Below are 19,005 nucleotides of genomic sequence, written 5' to 3'. Positions count from 1 at the left end.
AAGAAAAAAACTTGTGCGTGCTCATTAATTTTGCTATTACGATATAACTTTTACTTTTCATCTTAACTTATTCAAGATACTTATTAGCCAAACTATCAATTAAATGATAAATGCAAGAGAACAGATAATTTCCAAAGTAACTGATGAACTACCCTAAGGGCCACAGGCAGCCTAGTGTTTGAGCAGCTGGGAAAAGCCTGCCACAGGCAGCCACCAAGGTGGAATCTATCAAGTCAGGAAACCAAGTGAAGTGGCCTGATTTTCTGAGCTAATTTGATTTGGACAAGTACTATCTTCCCTTTACTTCCTTTTTTGGCCAGGTCCAGCCTGAAGTCTAACTAACTACAAAGATTAGGTAGAGTGGCACTGGGGTCGCTTAATAGAACTTAATACCAAAAACTTTCTGTTAAAAATTATTTTAAAACCGTACTGTTCTCTCCTGGTTTACTACATCTCCAAGCACAGAAAAATAGATATGACAGTTTAAGAGTCTCAGTGACCACTTAGAATTAGACTATAAAATATGCAGAGCTTGGATTCTGCTTAAAGTAAAACCAAATCTAATATTCTGTCACCAATTTACTGTCTCCAATACTTTTTGAAAATGCAACCATACATGAAAATTGTATTACTCAAATGAAAAGTTTAGGGTATTTAGGTTATGGTAATTAAAATGAATCCCAAGACTTTTTTTTTTTTCTTTAAAGGAAACATCAAATTGGTAAATATGAATTGATCTTATTAACTTAGGTTTCTGAAACTAACACATGCAAATGAAATTTAATGGACAGCAATTTTCAAACACTAAACTCCTGTCTTCAACTGTTTGAGGACCCTGTCTGTTTACTTTTCTCTGTAAAATAAGACACATTTTCTATTTTCACCAATAACTTTATTGATTTGGATATTTTTAGTTACGTCAGCTATTTCCTGCTATTGGCTTCTAGTGGATAGAAGCCAGGGCTGTAGCTAAACATCTCCCAATGCATAAGACAGCCCGACAGCATCTTCTCCACACACTGCACAAATCTGTTTTTGCATTTCAGTTGTGTTTTTATCTTTCTCGAAATAATAAAGCATAATACACTGAAAACATTATATATTTTCTTCCATCTTCAGTATTAAAATAACTGCACAAAAATTCACCAATTTTGATAATTTTTAAAAAAATGCATGCTGCTATGACAGCTGTCACAATAAATCTAACAAAATTATTTGGAATGAAGTTAAAAGACAACTAAGCACTACTAGAGCCATAGTATGGAAAAAACTAAATGAACTTTTTGGCCAACCCAATACTTTATAGTGTCACAGGGGAGAAGAAAATAAACCTCAATTTGCATTCACATTGATTTCTCCAAATTAAGCATCAAGTGCATCAGTTTCATTACACCTGAGTGTGTGGAGACAGAATTTTTGATTAGTATCTATGATACCATGACCTCCCTATCTTCCTTTCACTGCTAGCAAGTCCCAAAATTAATATTATCTTGTCACATATTATGAAATGTTAGTTTACATCTATTTCACAATAGCTATTGTTCAACTTTCAGGAAACGTGTAACTTCAGTTATGAAGTAAGTGTCAAGACAGTTTGCAAATACAAACAACAGTATAGGAACTTAAGACACTTCACTATGGGAAATTAAGATGCTAGCCAGCCAGGTATGTAGTCACTAGCTCTAAATTCTAATACTCTACATATCTGGGAAGAAAGAAGGTAGTTAGGACAATTTGCCATATTAGCATTATTCCCTTGGCCAGAGGTGGTGGTGGCAGGGAGGGGTGTGTGACTGAGGACCAGCTATTAGAAGTAAGACAGACACATTCTTTCCCATTGGAAGAGCAAATGCTCAGCCATCAACAGCCTGTGTGGCTTGTCAGTGGACACCAGGCCCTATCATTTTTTGTTGAATGTATGCAAGAAGTTAAGCAGGACTCCATGATACTCAGACTGAGATATAGTCATTTGCAAACCAGTTTTCTTTAATATCAGCCTGAAAATGCTGGGACTTAAGCACCCTGTTCAGTTAAACTGGGGGATGGGGAAGGCAGGCAGATACCTGTGGATATTAGAAAATGTATGGTACAGTGAAAGAAAACACCTGAAAATGTTTGTCTCGACTATGGCTAACACCTAAACAAAATTGGGCACTGTATGGAAAACCTGAGGCACACAAGGTTACTGCCATTAAAAAGGATGTAGCTCACAAAGAAATATTTTATTAATATCAAGCCTAAGTCTAGTACGTCTTTATGTCACACAGGAATAGATTCAATAAGATAATACAGAACTCCCCCCTTATCTGCAGGGGATATATTCCAAGACCGCCAGCAGATGCCTGAAACTACGAATAGTACCAAACCCTATGCACACTATGTTTATTTTCCCTGATGCATACATACATACACTTTATGGCTTCTCTTTGACATATCTGAATTGCCAGCACCACTACTCTTGTGCTTCGGGGCCATTTTTAAGTAAAATAAGGGTTACTAAAACCCAAGCACATTGATACCAGGACAGTCGATCTAATAACCAAGACAGCTACTAAGTGACTAACAGGTGGGTAGTATATACAACGCGGAGATGCTGGACAAAGGGATGATTCAGGACAGAGCAGAACAGCATGAGATTTCATCACGCTACTCAGAATGGTGTGCAATTTACGACTTATAATTTGTTTATTTCTGGACTTCTGGCCAAGATGGAGGCATAGAGAGACACGCTGCGTCTCCCTCCACAACTAAGAAGGAACACAACTACCTCGAAACTAGAAACAACCAGAAGTTCCAGAAAATCAAACCACATAGAAGTCTAGCAAACAAAGATATGAAGACAGATAGGAGGGGCAGAGCCAGGGCAGAGAGGATGCAGTGTGGTGGTTGCAGCAGTGGCGGCAGCAGCAGGCTGGCAGAAAGCGCAGTCACAATTTTTAAAAAGTCAGGAGAGACACCTGGGGAGCATTTCCAGCTCCTCACCAACCTGCGCAGCTCACGGTCCCAGCACCAGGGAAAATCAAGCCTTATTGCCTCGGACTGTGAAGACCAGAGGGGGTTAGGGTGGAGGTAGAAACTGATGGTCTCTCAGCAGAGTCCGCTTGTTTAAAGGGCCCCCACAGACCTACAATGTCCGCAGACCCACCCACTCAGGCAACAACAGACAGGGCAACAGCTAGAGAGGCACCAGTCCCATACTGAAGTGGAAGAGGTGCCTGGGAAAGGGCCAAGTGATGGGCAAGTGGCATTGTTCCTTCTCAGACCCCTCCCCCGCATACAGCGCCACAAAGGGGTGAAGCAGGTCGCCCTGTACTGACGAATCCCTAATGCTCCGCCCCTTACAACGTAACAGGAGCAACAGCTCTTCCTGGGACACAGAGGCAAACACACACAGGAGACTTTGGCCAAGATGGAGGCCTAGACTGACACACTCCGTCTCCCTCCACACCTAAGAAGGAATACAACTACCGCAAAACCAGAAATAACCAGAAGTTCTAAAAAACAAATGGAAGTTCAACATATGAAGTTATAAAGAAGTGGTGTTTGTCTGGACGGGTAGGAGGGGCGAAGCCGGGGCAGAGAGGTCAAGCGGTGCTGGCAGTGGCAGCAGCGGCGATGGCAGTGGGACAGCGGTAAGCACAGACACCCATATTTAAGGGGAGGCGAGAAGCGCCTGGGGAGCAGCCCTGGCTGCAGACCAAATCTGTCAGCTTGTGATTCCAATGCCGGGGAAGGCAGACCCCATTGCCTCAGACTGCCGAGGGCCGGAGGGTGTGGGGACAGAGGAGGAGGCTCCCGGTCTCTCAGCGGAGAGTGAACAGCAGGAATCCATCTTGGACCCCCGCCCCCACAGAAAAAGCCACAGCATGGTGAGAAGGATGCCCCGGTTGTGACAAGTGCATGGGCCTCCGCCCCCTATAGCATAGGAGGTGTGACAGCCCTGCCCAGGAAGCAAAGGTAGACACAAAACTGTCAGAACGGAACAGATCATGACAGAGATCCCAGTGATGCAGCTGACCAGACAGCAAATATATAATCTAACAAAGCAGCATACAGGAAACCTTTTTAAGGCACAGTTCAGAGCTTTGGTTATAAAAATGCTCATAGACCTAACAGCAGATCTTAAACAAGACAGAGAAGGAATGAAGGCTGGCCCTGCTGAAATGAACAAAAACACATACAAAACTGGTGGTGAGGGAAAGAGAACCAGGGATCAAATAAACAAATTGTAACATAGGGAAGGAACAAACAGTCAACCAGTGCAGAAAGAGGAAACAAAAAGTGAGAAAAATGAGGAGAGGCTCAGAAACCTATGGGACAGCTATAAGCGGACCAACATCTGAATCACAGGGTTGCCAGAAGGTGAAGAGAAAGAACTAGAAATTGAAAAATTATGTGAAAAAATAATGAAGCAGAACTTCCCTAACTTGGGGAAGGAAATAGACTTACAGGTCCTGGAAGCACAGAGAGTTCCAAAAAAACTGGACCCAGGGAGAACCACACCAAGACACATTATCATCAAAATGTCAAAAATTAAGGATCAAGAGAGAATCTTAGAAGCAGCAAGAGAGAAGAAGAGAATTACATTCAAAGGGGTCCCAATAAGACTCTCAGCTGATCCCTCAAAAGAAACTCTGCAGGCAAGAAGGGACTGGCAAGAAATATTCAAAGTAATGAAAAGCAAAAACCTACAACCACGATTACTCTATCCAGCGAAGCTATCATTCAGAATATAAGGGCAGAGAAAGTGCTTCCAGGACAAAGTAAAACTGAAGGAGTTCATCAGATCCAAACCACTGTTATATGAAACATTAAAGGGACTTGATTAGGAGAAAGAGGATAAAAACTGTGAACATTGAAATGAAAACTGTATCCCAACAACCAACAACAGAATGTAGGGAACCGAAACAAAGGCAAACTAAGTAGGCAACAAGAGGGGAAAAAGAATTATAGGTATGGGGAACAAATTGGGGGGTGGTCAGCGGGGAGGGGGAAGGGAAGAAGGGAGGGAGATGGTACAAGAATTAAGAAGCATAGTAGGAGGGAGTGGAATAGATTGGAAGATGTTGAGAAGAACTATATGCACAACTGATGAGCATGGACTAAGAGGTGGGGGGACAACTGGAGAGAGGGGGTCACTGGGTGGAGGGGAAAAAGGGAAAAGAAATTGGGACAACTGTAATAGCATAATCAATAAACATATTTAAACATAAATAAATAAATAAATAGTTTATTTCTGGAATTTTCCATGTTCAATATTTTTGTACTGCGGTTGACCGCAGATAACTGAAACCACATAAGTAAAACTGTGGATAATGGGGTACTACTGTAAACCTCTCCAGAGAAGAACAGGCTCCCACAGTATGGAATAAACTTTCTTTGATGAGTAAAGCTTGTTAGCACATCAAGTGAAAACAACCTTTCATTTAAGAGCTCCTATTTTATTCTTCTGTTGAATTTAAACAACATATTGAGAATAATTATAAATTCCCAACTGCAGATTTAAATTTTCAACTCTACCAATTAAGTAGTTCTATTAACAGATAAAATTTAACCCTTTACTATCAAAGAGCTAGTATATGGAACATGTTACAGAAAGGCCACCTTCTGGAAACCCTGATGTTGAATAATGAAGTATGCTAGCAGACAAAGAGAAAAATCTCTCAGTGGGTTGAGATTCTGTCTGCAAAAGCAGAAAGTGCTTTCTTGTTGAACATTTTTTACACATCTCTGCGTCTTAACAACAAATCCATCAACTCCTCTAGTACCTCTTGATTTTAGAACAAGGTAGATAACCCAGGTTGATCCCTACTCGGTAATTAGTTTTATATTCTAAAACTGTAATCATGACACACTACTGTTTGGTATCCAAACGCCTATCTCTCAACAACAAAATGTAATACTCTTCTATGTCAGAAATTGAATTCTCTTTATGCTCTTACAATCATGTGGATTTCAGGCCACTGGGTCTACTTCAGAATGTGACTCACTCACTAAAATTGACAAATTTACACTAATTTCTGGCAGTATTACACTACTTCCTTCAAATTCAGTGAGAGGAGGTGAAGAAAGTTACACTCTTAAAGGAAGATTAACATAAACAATGGACTTCTAAAAATACTTTCACTCCCATTTTATGCAAAGGTAACTTTTAATATAAGCAGTAGAAATAAGGAATACATGTTTTGAATTCAAATACTAATATAGCTTTCATTCCTTATATGAAAGGAAAATAGTATGAGCTAAAAAATAAGTCAGTAAAGGGGAGAAGTTACACTTAACCCTGAACACAATGAACACTCAACACATTACTTTTTACTTAAGACTGATTAATAGCAGATGCTGCTATTATGGTCCAGATATTTCTGCCCACTGTTTTGGAGCATGTAATGTCCTGGCATAGAGCAGTTTCTCAACCTTAGAATTACTGACATTTTAGGCCAGATAACTCTTTGCTCTGCGGGCTGTCCTTTGTGTTGTGGAATAGTCAGCAGCATTCCTAACCTCTACTCACTAGATGCCATTAACATCTTCCCCACTCAGTTGTGACAACCGGAAATGTCTCCAAACATTGCTAAACATCCTTTGGGGGGCCAAATCACCGCAGGTTGAGAACTACTGGCACAGAATATAAACTAGCAAAATAGTGAAGAAAGACTGAGACTTAAACTTCCTTATTCTTTTCAGTAACATTTCAAATAGCTGTATATTCCAAATACTCAAATGACTAAACAGAATTCAATTTCAGTGAAGAGCAATAACAAAAACCCAATTTCAATGTTAAGTATAACTTAAAATGTTTTAACTTCCAACCTTTTAACTTTAAACTTTTAGATTTAATCTTTTAATTAAGTTTATATCTCAAATTTTGATTTTTAAATTTATAACAAGTTAATGGAAATAAATCCTATCTGCACCCAGACCTGAACCTTATATCCACTGAGGAAGGCTGTTTCTGTGAGTTTCAAATGATGTACTCACTGAAAACCTCAGGTCTGCTTTGGGAGGTAGGGAGAGAAAGAAGCCCCTGGAGCCTAGTCTGCTGCCAGAGCTTAGTGCTCTGTCCCAGGCCCATTCCTGGCCTAGGCTTCTGCCACCATGTCAAGTACCTGACAGTGAGTCACTGCTGAGAGGGCTTCTCCTTAGAGCATCTCCTTCCTAGATGCATTGGGTCTTTCATTTATTCAAAAGGTGTGTCAACATTAATTTTTAAAAAGCTGCTTTTGTATTTTAACTACTACTTTTGTCTTGTTGTGTATGTTTTTGTTGTTGAAAAATAGCTAATTTATTATTTCAGAGACTGTCCTAAAATGAAAGCATACCTACTAATTCACTTGATTGAAATTCTCCAAAGGATGTACAGTCCTAAATCACAAGTAGTCAGAACTATTCTATGTATACATATTGTTACAGATACACTTATACATTATGGAAAATGGATGCTGACTTTGCCAACAATTTAATCTTTGGCCTTGCAGAGACCACTCTATCTAATGCAAAGCCTTAAAGACTATGGAGACAAAGATTATTCATGTAAACTTTCTATCTTCTTTTTTAATGTCTTCCAAGAGACAGAGCCAAATTATTAGCTTTACTCCTCCAATTTACAAGGGTACAATGCTTGGTCCTGTTAGGTCTTACATGTAAGTTTACTCAGGTTTAAAGATAGTTGTTAAAGTGTTTTTTATTTGTCTCACAGTTTTTTGCATTCTTGAATAATCACAATTCATTTACCACACTCTGATTTAGAAACAGGAAGGCCAGTTAAAGGCAAGTCTGTAAACCGCCTGAGGTAAGGTTGCTCTTATGAACCTGTAGAAAACAGATGCATGTGCACACATGAACACACAAGAGTATTTCCAGAAGTGCACAACATAAAATGATTGCTACATCTCTTGTAATGCTGTATTCCAGGCACAAGGAACCATCGCAAACTATATCCCCGAGACGAGCAGCCCCCACAAGTTACTAACAGCTTATTAGATATAAAGATAATAGATACATACCATCAAAACTACCTTGCTCAGAAGCCATGCACAACAGCTGATTGTATGTTTCCACTGAAGGCTGATAAACAAAGACTCCGGAATTGAAGCAGTCAGGCCACCCTGGGTCTGGTGCTGCCGACAATTCTTCTCTCTCAAAAAGATCATCAATATTTGCTAGGACCTGATTCAAAAAGCGTGGAGGGAAAGCATTACAGAAATGTTCTGCTGCAGCAACCCTTCTTAAGCCCTCCCCAAGTTATCCAACACAAAAGATGCAATCTGCTGCTGGTCTTAATGATTCAGATGACAGCTGTAAGGCAGCCAGGGCTTACTCTCTCCTTCATCACCTGACACCTTTTTAACATCTGAACTTTACCGTCAAGTCTTGACAGCGTTCCTCAAATGCCTAACTCATCTCAGCGTGTGTGTGTATATATATACACACACACATCCTTTTAGCTATCAACGCCACACTTACCAGAGTATCTGCATCCATGAACACACATTTTGAATACTGTGTAAGTGACCAGCAGTGGAGTTTAGTTAATGTAACACCCAACTCAGGCCTCTTCATTAAGGTTAGATGAGCAGAATCACCACTGTCCAAAACGTCTACCTTGACGACTTCATCAAAGACTGTCTCTAAAACTTTTCTGTTAAAATGAAAATCAAAAACAGAGCTTAGGATTTTTCCAGAATAAGTGACATCTAATGTAAGACTGCATTATTATTAACCTGTCTATGCATTAGAAGAGCAATCTGTAACTTTGGCATAGTACAGTCTTTTAAATATATCCTAATTTATTTCAGGACAAATTATGTTAATTTGTATGTACAGTTAACTTCACTAAAATAATAGTAAGAACTGCTTATGGTAAGCATGAAGCACTTACATTAAGACATTATTATTGAAGTTTTCTGTTTTTTATTGTATCACTGAATACCAGGCAAATTGTGGAAATAGCCTGGAAAAGTGTAACTCACATGTGGTAAGAGTATGTCTTTGCAACAGTCTATGTATTTCACAATGATATCTTATTAGAACTGATTCTGACTACCACGTATTTTTACAAATGATGCTGAGTAAAGTATGTATAATGTCTGCAATGAAGCGTATAACTTATCATTTTTTTGACAAAGGAAACCAAGTAGCCCCTGCTGCACTTTGGGAAAGGAGTGCATGTAAAGTGTGACTATTTAAAGGGAATATCGAGACAGAAACCCTCACTCAGATCCCCCCAAGAGGGCTTGTTAAGGGACAGTCCTTCTCCTCTTTAGAATCAGTGAGAGCATGGGACAGACTACCACATCACAGAAGGGAGCTTGGGAGGACTGTCTCCCAAAAGCTCGACAGAGGTTTCATACCCTGGAATCCTTCACTCATCAACTCCCATCTTTCTCCTGGATGTGCAAGCCCTGAGACCTCAGTGGCCACTGATACCAGAAATGGGAGAGGGATGTCAGAGCACCACCACAGATGGCAGTGAAGTCCTCACCTCATGGAGTCTGAGACCTGCGGGGTGGTGAGCACGGCCAGCCTCCTGGTGGTCCTGTGCTGTTTCAGAGATGAGCCCAGGACCAGGGCTCCTTTGGCATAGGAATCATTTGTGGTCAGTGTCACAAAGGCCTGATCTTAATACAAAGGAAAAAAACAAACAAACACTCATTACAATGTCCTATCTCAAAAAAGCAACTCCAGGACCCTTTGTAACCAATAATTTGGCAAAAATCAGTTCTTCTCCCAATCTGCCCTAATTTAGAATCCAGACAAGCTAACTTCTCAGACTAGCTTAACACTCAGGGGGTGATCCCGAAGCAATTAAAAGGTTGTCATGAGGAGATAGAGAGGTGCAGTTTCAGTTTCTCCTGTAAGGTACCATGGAAAGTATTTTCAGCCAAGCACAAACCCAACAAACCACCTCAATTGAGAGCGTTTGAAAGCAGAGGCCATGTTCTTCATTTGGGTGATTACATCTCTACCAAGCTTTGGGCTCTTCATACTGTTTCCTGCCAAGGCCACCCCACCACCCTTCAAGAGTCACTTTGAGTGTCTGCTCAAATGTAACCTCCTCAGAGAGGCCCTTTCTGCTAAATGCTTCTATATAAAAAGTGGCCAGTCACTGTTTAACGGACTTAAGGGCCACATCACAAGGCCTTCTCTGGGAGGCTTAGGGGGCATACTCTCTTTCTGAGGGGATATTAACATTAGCAGTTTGGTGGGCATATACAGGATACCTGGGGTCAAGCTCTGGCAGGGGTCACTTGGGGGCACTGTTGTCCAAACAGGGAGTTGGAACACTTTGTCACAAAGTCACTCTCTGTCTTAGGTTTCCTGATTCTCCCTTTGCCCATTTTCCAACATGGAGGCAGGCAGCCATGGAAATTACATTGAGAAGTGAGAGGAAAGTGCAGGTGGTTGGTTGGGCGCGCGCATCGCACATCCTCCAGCCTCTGACCAAGGGCCATCTTCCCACGGAGTGCTGGCCGTTCTTCCAGGCAAGCCCACTATTAAGTTGTAGAAAGACTGGTGTTCCCCGCCCGAGGGCCACCGGCATCCCAGCCAGCCCCCCTTTGGAAAGCTCACAACAGTGACACCTGTCTCAACATGCTCATCACTCTCGGTACTTGTTCCTTTAACCCCTCAAAAGATGGCAACATTCCAGTCTGTCCAAGGGTACTTAATGTGGGGCACAATGAACAGTGATGTTTCACTCAAAAGAGGTCCAGATTCCAGGGCACCGGGAAGAAAAGTTTAATGGTGAGTCAAGGATTTCAGGAAGCAAGGATATGGATGCTTTCCAAGACGAAGCACGGGGCAGAACAAATGCTTCGGAGCACGGGCTGCAACACCAGACCTAGCAAACGTGACAAGGAACAGGAAAGACCACAGACACTTGGGTAGGACTTCAACCTTCCCACAGAAGGGTCTTTCTGCAGCTCCATTGCTGTAAGCAATATACCCCGCTACAAGCCTCGACACGACGGAAGGGACCAGTCACCTCTGAGCCTCCGTCCAGGGCAGGTCCGCCTAGCGGCCCGGACACCTTGCAACAAGTGGGCCGGTGCCCTCCCACTGCTCGGCTCCGGCTTCCCGAAACGGGCCCCAAAGGCCTAAAAATAGGCTTGGCTTGACCGCAGCGCCCGGGCGGGCGGCCGAGGAGCCGGGCCGCTGCTCGGAGTTCCAGCCCGCGGGAAACTGGGGGGCTCCAGGATGCCGCCACACCCCCGGATCGGGACTGGAGTCCCGGGGCACCGACTCCCCACCACGACTCAGCCCCGCGCAGCTGCTTCGCCCGCCCGGTATTCACGGTGAGCGCCGGAGGTAGGGCAAGGAGACAGAAGAGGGAACCGGGCCCGGCGGAGGCCCAGGCGCTGTCTGGCTGCCCACCACTGCGTTCTCCCGGGCGGTGGGGCGGCCACTGACGCAGGAACACCTCGCCAGGCTGCAGCCAGCCGGCAACTTCGTGGCGGTCCTCCGGCCGGGAACTCCCCGGGGCAGAGGGGCGGGGAGGGAGGAGCGGGGAGGCGGCCGGGCTGCGAGGGGCCCCTCGGGACAAGGAGCCAGAGGCCCCGGGGCTGCTGGGCTGGGCTCGCAGGGCGGTGAGCGGCGCGGCGCGTACCTGCCATGGTGCTGCTGGGCGGTGGCCGCCGCAGCCGCAGGCTGTTGGCTGGGAGAGGCCGGCCACCGGGAGGGAGCGCAGCCGGCAAGTAGGCGCGGCGGGAGCCAAGCGTCGGCCCAGAGCGCTCTTATAGCGGCAGTCACGTGGCCGCGCACGCTCCCGGCGCCGTTGATGGCCGGCCAACTCACCGACCCGCAGGGGGCGGCGGCCCTGCGGCTGTAGGACCCCGGCTACTTCGCAGCGCCTACCTCTCTGGGGCTGTGCTCCAAGTCCTGCTGTCTCACGCCTCCGGTCCTGCTCTCCTGGGGCACCTGCCTGGCACTGCGCGCCTCAGTTCCCCACACCCGCCCCACCCAGAGCCAGGGATTTGGATAAGGACTTTGGGACAGAGGGTGGCATCAGCAGGACAAACTCCGAAAGATGTCAAGTGTTAGGGAACCTTAGAAAACAAACAAACAAACAAACAATAACAACAAAAAGCCCAGATTACTCTAGTTATAATAATTCATCTGAACTTTTTTCAAGTAGAATTTCAAACCAATCCCTGGAAGCGTTTCTTAACTGTTCTCACAATGGTTTTGTAGCTTCGACAGAAAAATAAAATGAATTTTAAGTATTTTACTTAGATTCTTGGGATCCTGTGCATCAATTAGATATTTAAGTGTATCATTTAATCCTCATAAAAACTCACTGAAGTAGGTGTTATATCCTTATTTTTACAAATGAGGAAACTGAAGCACAGAAAAGTTAAATCTTGGAGATCTCAGTTAAGTGGAGAAGATAGAATTTAAACAGCGGCAGTTTGGTTTACAAAACTGACCTTCCCACTGGCAAGGCCATGACATCTCTGGTACACTGGTGCCCTAAAAAGGTTAGTAAATTATAGTAACTGTGGTTGGGTAATGTACTTGTTTAGGTTAATCTATTTCACAAATCATGGAAGGGTGACTCTGTCTCTCTCTCTTTTTTTTTTTTTAGGAAATTGAGAAATAGCTCTATAATATAATCACACCCTTCTCCTCCTCCCCACATCCCTTCCACCAGAAAAGCAGCAGGTAGTACAATTCTCTGCAAACAGTAGTTGCTCAGTAAATGCTAAATGGATGCCAAACAGGAAGTTGACAACATCAGTTAAAAACATGAAATAGATGCTTAAGAATAAGTAATTTATTTATAAAGGTAGTATTGCTAGTCTCAAACCAATTATATTATTGTTTTCTCAAGTGTAGGCCTGGAGCTCCTACATCAGAATTGCTTGGGACACTTTCTAAAATGTAGTTAGTTTGGTCCTAAACTCAGACCTCCTGAATTTTGGGCAGAACTCACAAATTCGCATTTCAAATATCGCCTTCCAGAAGACCCTCTCGATTCTTCTTTCCCTTTCCTCCCAACCCCACCATAGCATGGAGACCACCAATTTACTTGGGAAGACCTCCTGGTTACTTGGATTATAAACCACCTTCGCAGGAAATGGGAATGTCCGAGGCAAAGGTGCAATGAAAGGGTTTTCACTTATTCAAGCCTGTAGGCTTAAGAGAGTTGGAGCTCTTTAAGGACTATAAGGACTATACTTGAATGGTACCTATCTGGGGAAAGGGAAAACTGAGAGTGGTGCTCCAGGTCTTAATTGCTCCTTTCCATACCTATAGGTGGGCCCGGAAGAGTAAGGTTTTCATCTTTCACCCAGGAACCCTTCTGTCATCAATGACCCTTAACCCCTGCTGCTTGAAGCCTAAGTGCTGGACTTCTGCAGTGTGTAGTGCTGGAGCCAAAAGGGCAAATCTAAGATGTGGGGACAACTAGAACAAGGTCCTCTCTTTTCCACCCCTAGGGTGTTTAAGTAAAATTAGTCAACACAGCCTTCTTTCCTGTGTTGCATGTGTATTTACAGAAACAGAAAGGTTAGAGCTTTTATCACGTTGAATCAGGAACATTTTAAAGTTGCTATATTTGATTTTTTTTTTTTTTTTTTTTTTAGTTTTTCTTATGTTTTTATTTTTCAGAAGAGTTGAGTGTGCTTTTAATACTTTAAACTAAATAGGCTGATTACAGAATAGGTTGGACTATCACAAATAAGCATATTGAAATGTCACCCCAAATTAAAGTGCAGTGACTGTTAAATGCTTAATAATTGAACAGAAGACTGGTATTATTTTCTGAAGACTTGTGGGAACTGATTCATGAACAGTGGTCTTATTCGAGCACATGAATAAGCAATGCTTAGGTATAAGATTCTGTTCTCTAGCTTTTTATATTATCTTGTAATATTTTTATCTTTCATCAACCCATAACCAGACAAAAAAATCTTATGGATCTCTGGGAACTTAAAAAAAGATGAAAACTTGCAATCAATATCATTCTAACAGAAAATAATTTCTAGTAACTTCAAAGCAAATTGTTCAGAAGTCTCTACGAGGAGGAAGTACTTGTAACTATAGGCTATCTAGTACTATATTCTTATCAAGATAGCTGCATTGTTGGCATGTGAGCTGTTTTACAACCAGACATTTAATTGTTTTCAATGAGACTTTTTTTTTTTTTGGCACTAAAAGCTATGTTCAACTTGGTTTTTAAATAAAATTTACTAATACCAGCAGTTGGGCAGGTATGAGATATCTATCAAGGAAATGCAAAAGAGAACCAGTGTACTAATGAAAATATATTACAAAACATTCATTTTAAAACTGAATTGTTTGGGGTTCAGAAATAGAAATAAAAACATCGTACCCTAAATTAGAAAAATTGTCATGATTTCAGAGTTCCAAGTATAATTATTCATTGTATGAAGTAGCCAAAATCCAAATATTCTCCCATATTTCTCATATTATACTTTTTAAATCATCATCTTCGTTTCGTATTCTTTGTCTGAGTAAATCACACCCCCTATCCGGTTGCTTTGCTGACATACCTAGGAATCATGTTGTCTTAAGTGATGTTACCAGTGATGACCTACTGTCCAGTTTTCCTGAGCTACTCTGCATTGAGCTTTTTTTGGGTATGAGATCAAGGCCTCTGATTATTTAATGTGTATACAAATTGTCTGGGGATCTTGTTAAAATGCAGCATTTGGGGGTGGATCTCTCAGGTGATGCCCAGGCTGTCGACCAACTTTGAATAGCGGGGTGTTTGAACATTCTGGATTTTAAGGCTTTGAAGGTAGTGGATACACATATATGTTTGAGACTTTAATTTGTTAATTTTTTTACTATGAAATTTGAACTATCAGAATTTCAGAATTCTAAAAGAAAGATTTGTGTTAAAAAAGAAAAGCACTATTCTACATGAGTATGCATAACCATTAACCTTTTAAACCTGTGCTAAATGAGTATATTTAGCATGGTTGGTCCAAAATTCATTTTAAATTGGCTTTGGAATGCGTTTTGTAATTTTTTGGCATGATACTTACTTTCATAATTATGTTTTGTTTAAGATAATGCTGAAACCAGTTTGCATTCCCTTGAGCACACACACTAATTGTTTGTGGGAGCAACTGACCTGGAAATATATTCAAGAGCAGAGGGCAGCCTGCTGGCTTAAGATACAGACAGCTCCCATGGACAGTTATAAAACAGATATACCACATCTGGCCAGCCTCAGGACCTAACTAGTTAACTAATGACTTAAAACTTTACCCTTAATTGGTAACACAAAATGTGTACCCATAATTGTTCCCAGTGGACACAACCCTGTCCAATTCTAATCAGCAGCTTAGTTTCAAGAAATATTATCTTTGGAGGCCTAAAGTAGCTCATTCTTCAGTTGAGAGCTGGAGTCCCAAACTTCACAAATTGCATGGGCCTGATGACTAGTTACATTGCCTTAAAATTTATTTATTAAGATATAATTAACATACCATAAAATTCATCTATTTGAAGTATACAATTAAATGGTCTTTAGTATGTTCACAGAGTTGTGCAAGTATCACCACAATCTAAGTTTAACATTTTCATCACCCAAAAGAAACCTATACCCATTAGCAGTCACTCCTCATTCTCTCTTTTCCCTCTGTTCTCAACAACTACTAATCTACTTTCTATCTCTAGATCTGTCTGTGGACAGTTGCCTATATATGGTCTTTTGTGTTTGGCTTTTTTCACTTAACCTAATGTTTTCATACTCCTTCAGGTTGTGGCTTGTATCAGTATTTCATTCCTTTTTATTTGCAAATGACATTTCATTACAGTATACAGATAGACCACATTTTAGTTATCCAGTTCATGGGTAAACATGTTAATGGACATTTGGGTAGTTTCTACTTTTTGGCTGTTATCAGTAATACTGCAATGAACATTTGTGTCCAAGTTTTGCATGGATATTTATTTTTTTCTCCTGATATATACCAAGACTGGAATTACTAGATCATTGGTTATTCCATGTTTAACATTTCAAGAACTGTCAGGCTGGTTTTCAAAGTGTCCATTATTTTGCATCCCCACTATTATGAGGGTTCCAATTTCCTTACCTTTAGCCAATACTTTTCTTTTTTTTAAAATTTTTATTTATTTTTTATAATAGCCATCCTAATGAGTTTGGAGTAATTTCTTATTGTGGTTTTGATTTCCATTTCCCTAATGACAAGTGATCTTTTCATGTGCTTATTTATTGGCCATTTGAATATCTTCCTTGGAGAAATGTCTGTTCAAACTTTTACTCATTTTTAAAAATTGGGTTTTTTTTTATTATTGGGTTAGAAGAGTTCTTTATATATTCTGGATATAAATCCCTTATCAGATGTATATGACATGCTTATATATGTAATTTGCAAATATATCCTCCCATTCTGTGGGTTGACTTTTCCCCTTCTTGATAGTATTTTTTTTTTTTAGCACCAAAGTTTTAAGTTTCTACATTGTCCAATTTATTTATTTGTTTTTAGTTGCTTGTCCTTTTAATGTCAGATCTAAGAAACCACTGCCTAACCCAAGGTCTTGAAGATTTCCCCTTATGTTTTACTCTTAAGAGTTTTATAGTTTTAGCTCTTAAATTTAAATCTATAATCCATTTCGAGTTGATTTTTGTGTATGGTGTGAAGTAGAGCTCCAGCTTCCTGCTGCTGCATGTGAATAATGTGTTGTCCTAAGGCCATTTGTTGAAAAGACTGTTGTTTGCCAGTTGAATTGTTCTGGCACCTTTGCTGAAAATTACTTAACTATAAATGTAACAGTTCTATTTCTGGACTCAATTCTATTCCATTATGGAATAGATATAATGCTATAATCCTAGTTCTACAACATCTTGATTTCTGCAACTTTATACTAAGTTTGGAATTGGGAAACATGAGTTCTTCATTTTTTTTTTTTTCAAGATTGTCTTGGCTATTCTGGATCCTTTGCATTTCCATATGAATTTTAGGATCAGTTTGTTAATTTCTTCAGTAAAAGAAGCTGAAATTTTGATAGGGACTGCATTGAATTTGTATATCAATTTGGGGAGTATTGACAAGAACTTAAGCTTTCTGATCCATGAACATGGGATGTCTTTTCATTTATGTAGATCTTCTTTAATTGCTTTCAACAATGCTTACTAGTACATTGCCTTTTAAAACACATACATCTCAAACAAATTAGGTCTGTTAGCCGCATAAACACCACCAGTACGACAACTGATTTTCATATCTGCTAAATACTCTAAATTTATATACTTGACTAACATCTGATTATCACTGAGCTTTATACATGGGGCAGCATTGTTTCAACACATCACAGGATAACCTTTACAAAACTGCCCTTTGGCATTGCCATTAATACTTGCCTGATACTAAGCTTTTTATACATATTAAATCTCATGAGGTGGGTAGTCTCTAATCTCCACTTTCCAGGTAAGGCACAGAGCTTGCCCAACGTTATACAGCTAGTAATTTGTGGAGCTAGGAATTGAACCAGGTAGCTTCCTTCCCCCATTTATACATTAACCACTGTTTGGTAATGTGTGTAGGTTGTGCGCTGCTCAAAAGCTGCAAAAAGGGTATGTGTACAGTGAAAACTAACTCTCCCCTGCCACCTTTCCCCCCAGCCACAATGTTCCCCTCCCTGGTGTAGCATTATGTTCTTGACTTTTTCTGTGACTTTAAGGTTGCCATGAAACATACTTCTGTGGCTTTTTCTATGTGTTGTTGAAAATATTTGCTATGTTGCATCATTTTCTCTTTGGAATGATCCACAGGGAATTTTTGGAATTTGCCTTGGTATCAGAAAGGTTGCATCTCCTTAAAATGTGTGTGTGTGTGTGTATATATATATATATATATATATATATATATATTTTTTTTTTTTTTTTTCCATGATCTCATAGACATTTTGAGTTGTATATCAATACATGTTTCCCATTTGGGGGGCCACTTAGAAGCTCAGAGCATGATTTGCAGTTGTTGTTATTTAGGCTCTCCACCCTGAATTTACTTGTGCTTTAAATTTATACCCCATTATTGCCCTTGCCTGACTTAACTTATGAAGTTGCTTGAGATCCTTTGGAAATGAGGAAAGAATGTGGAGTTAATTAGTAAACAATTAAATGAAAAGAGGTTTCTAGCAGGAGTAGAACATGGAAGAAAAATTTCTACTTAATTTGGGTGACTCTGGAGGTTTTTGTAGTGATTTGTCAGTAAAATGAAGATTTCATAAATTAGAGAGGCAGGGTTACTGATCCGGACATGGGAATAACTTTCTGTAATTACTGGTAGTTTAAAATCTTGAAAAGACAAGCAATTGCTTGATCTTTCAATCTTACTTTTTAAAAAGTATATTTTACTGATTATGCTATTATAGTTGTCCAAATTTTTTCCCTTTGTCCCCCTCCACCTGATACCGCCCTTCCCTCCAGCAATCCGTTCCCCCCCCCCACCTTAATTCATGTCCATGGGTCGTGCATATAAGTTCTTTGGCTTCTTCATTTCATTAAATATTCTTTTTTTTTAAAGTATATTTTATTGATTATGTTGTGACAGTAGTTTCATTAAATATTCTTAATTCCCCTGTGTATTTTGTACCTACCAATTATGCTTCTTAATCCCTGTACCTTTTCCCCCGTTTTTTCCCTTCCCCTTCCCCACTGATAACCCTCCATATGATCTCCATATTTATGGTTCTGCTCCTGTTATAGTTGTTTGCTTAGCTTGTTTTTGTTCTTTAGATTCAGTTGTTGATAATTGTGAGTTTGTTGTCATTTGTAATTTTGCTGTTCATAGTTTTGATCTTTTTCTTTTTTTTATTTTAAAGATGTCTTTCATTTATTTATTTTTAAGATTTTATTTATTTTTAGAGTGAGGAAAAAAGAGGGAGAGAAACATCAATGTGTGGTTGCCTCTTGCATACCCCCAACCAGGGACCTGGCCTGCAACCCAGGCATGTGCCCTGACTGGGAATTGAACTGGCAACCCTTTGGTTCGCAGGTCTTTTTCT

The 19,005-nt window shown here is 40.6% G+C and overlaps 1 protein-coding gene across 1 annotated transcript in view; it reads right to left on the bottom strand.

Annotated features, from left to right (window-relative positions):
• GYG1 (glycogenin 1) overlaps window positions 1-11,668 on the bottom strand; it is a 38,588-nt gene extending 26,920 nt beyond the window's left edge. The window contains exons 1-4 of the mRNA XM_090275679.1: window positions 11,609-11,668; window positions 9,485-9,620; window positions 8,467-8,641; window positions 8,007-8,169 (exon numbers count right to left, since the gene is read on the bottom strand). Of these exons, the coding sequence (XP_090131805.1) occupies window positions 8,007-8,169; window positions 8,467-8,641; window positions 9,485-9,620; window positions 11,609-11,615 (481 nt within the window). The 5' untranslated portion in view covers window positions 11,616-11,668. The remainder of the gene's footprint in view (window positions 1-8,006; window positions 8,170-8,466; window positions 8,642-9,484; window positions 9,621-11,608) is intronic.
• Between the last annotated feature and the right edge of the window lie 7,337 nt (window positions 11,669-19,005).

The sequence above is a fragment of the Furipterus horrens genome, unplaced genomic scaffold (genome assembly GCF_987537825.1).
Source record: "Furipterus horrens unplaced genomic scaffold, mFurHor1.1.pri manual_scaffold_1, whole genome shotgun sequence".
Classification (NCBI taxonomy): Eukaryota; Metazoa; Chordata; class Mammalia; order Chiroptera; family Furipteridae; genus Furipterus; species Furipterus horrens.
Note: the sequence above shows the minus strand (reverse complement) of the source record. Positions and strands in the feature narration are given on the sequence as shown.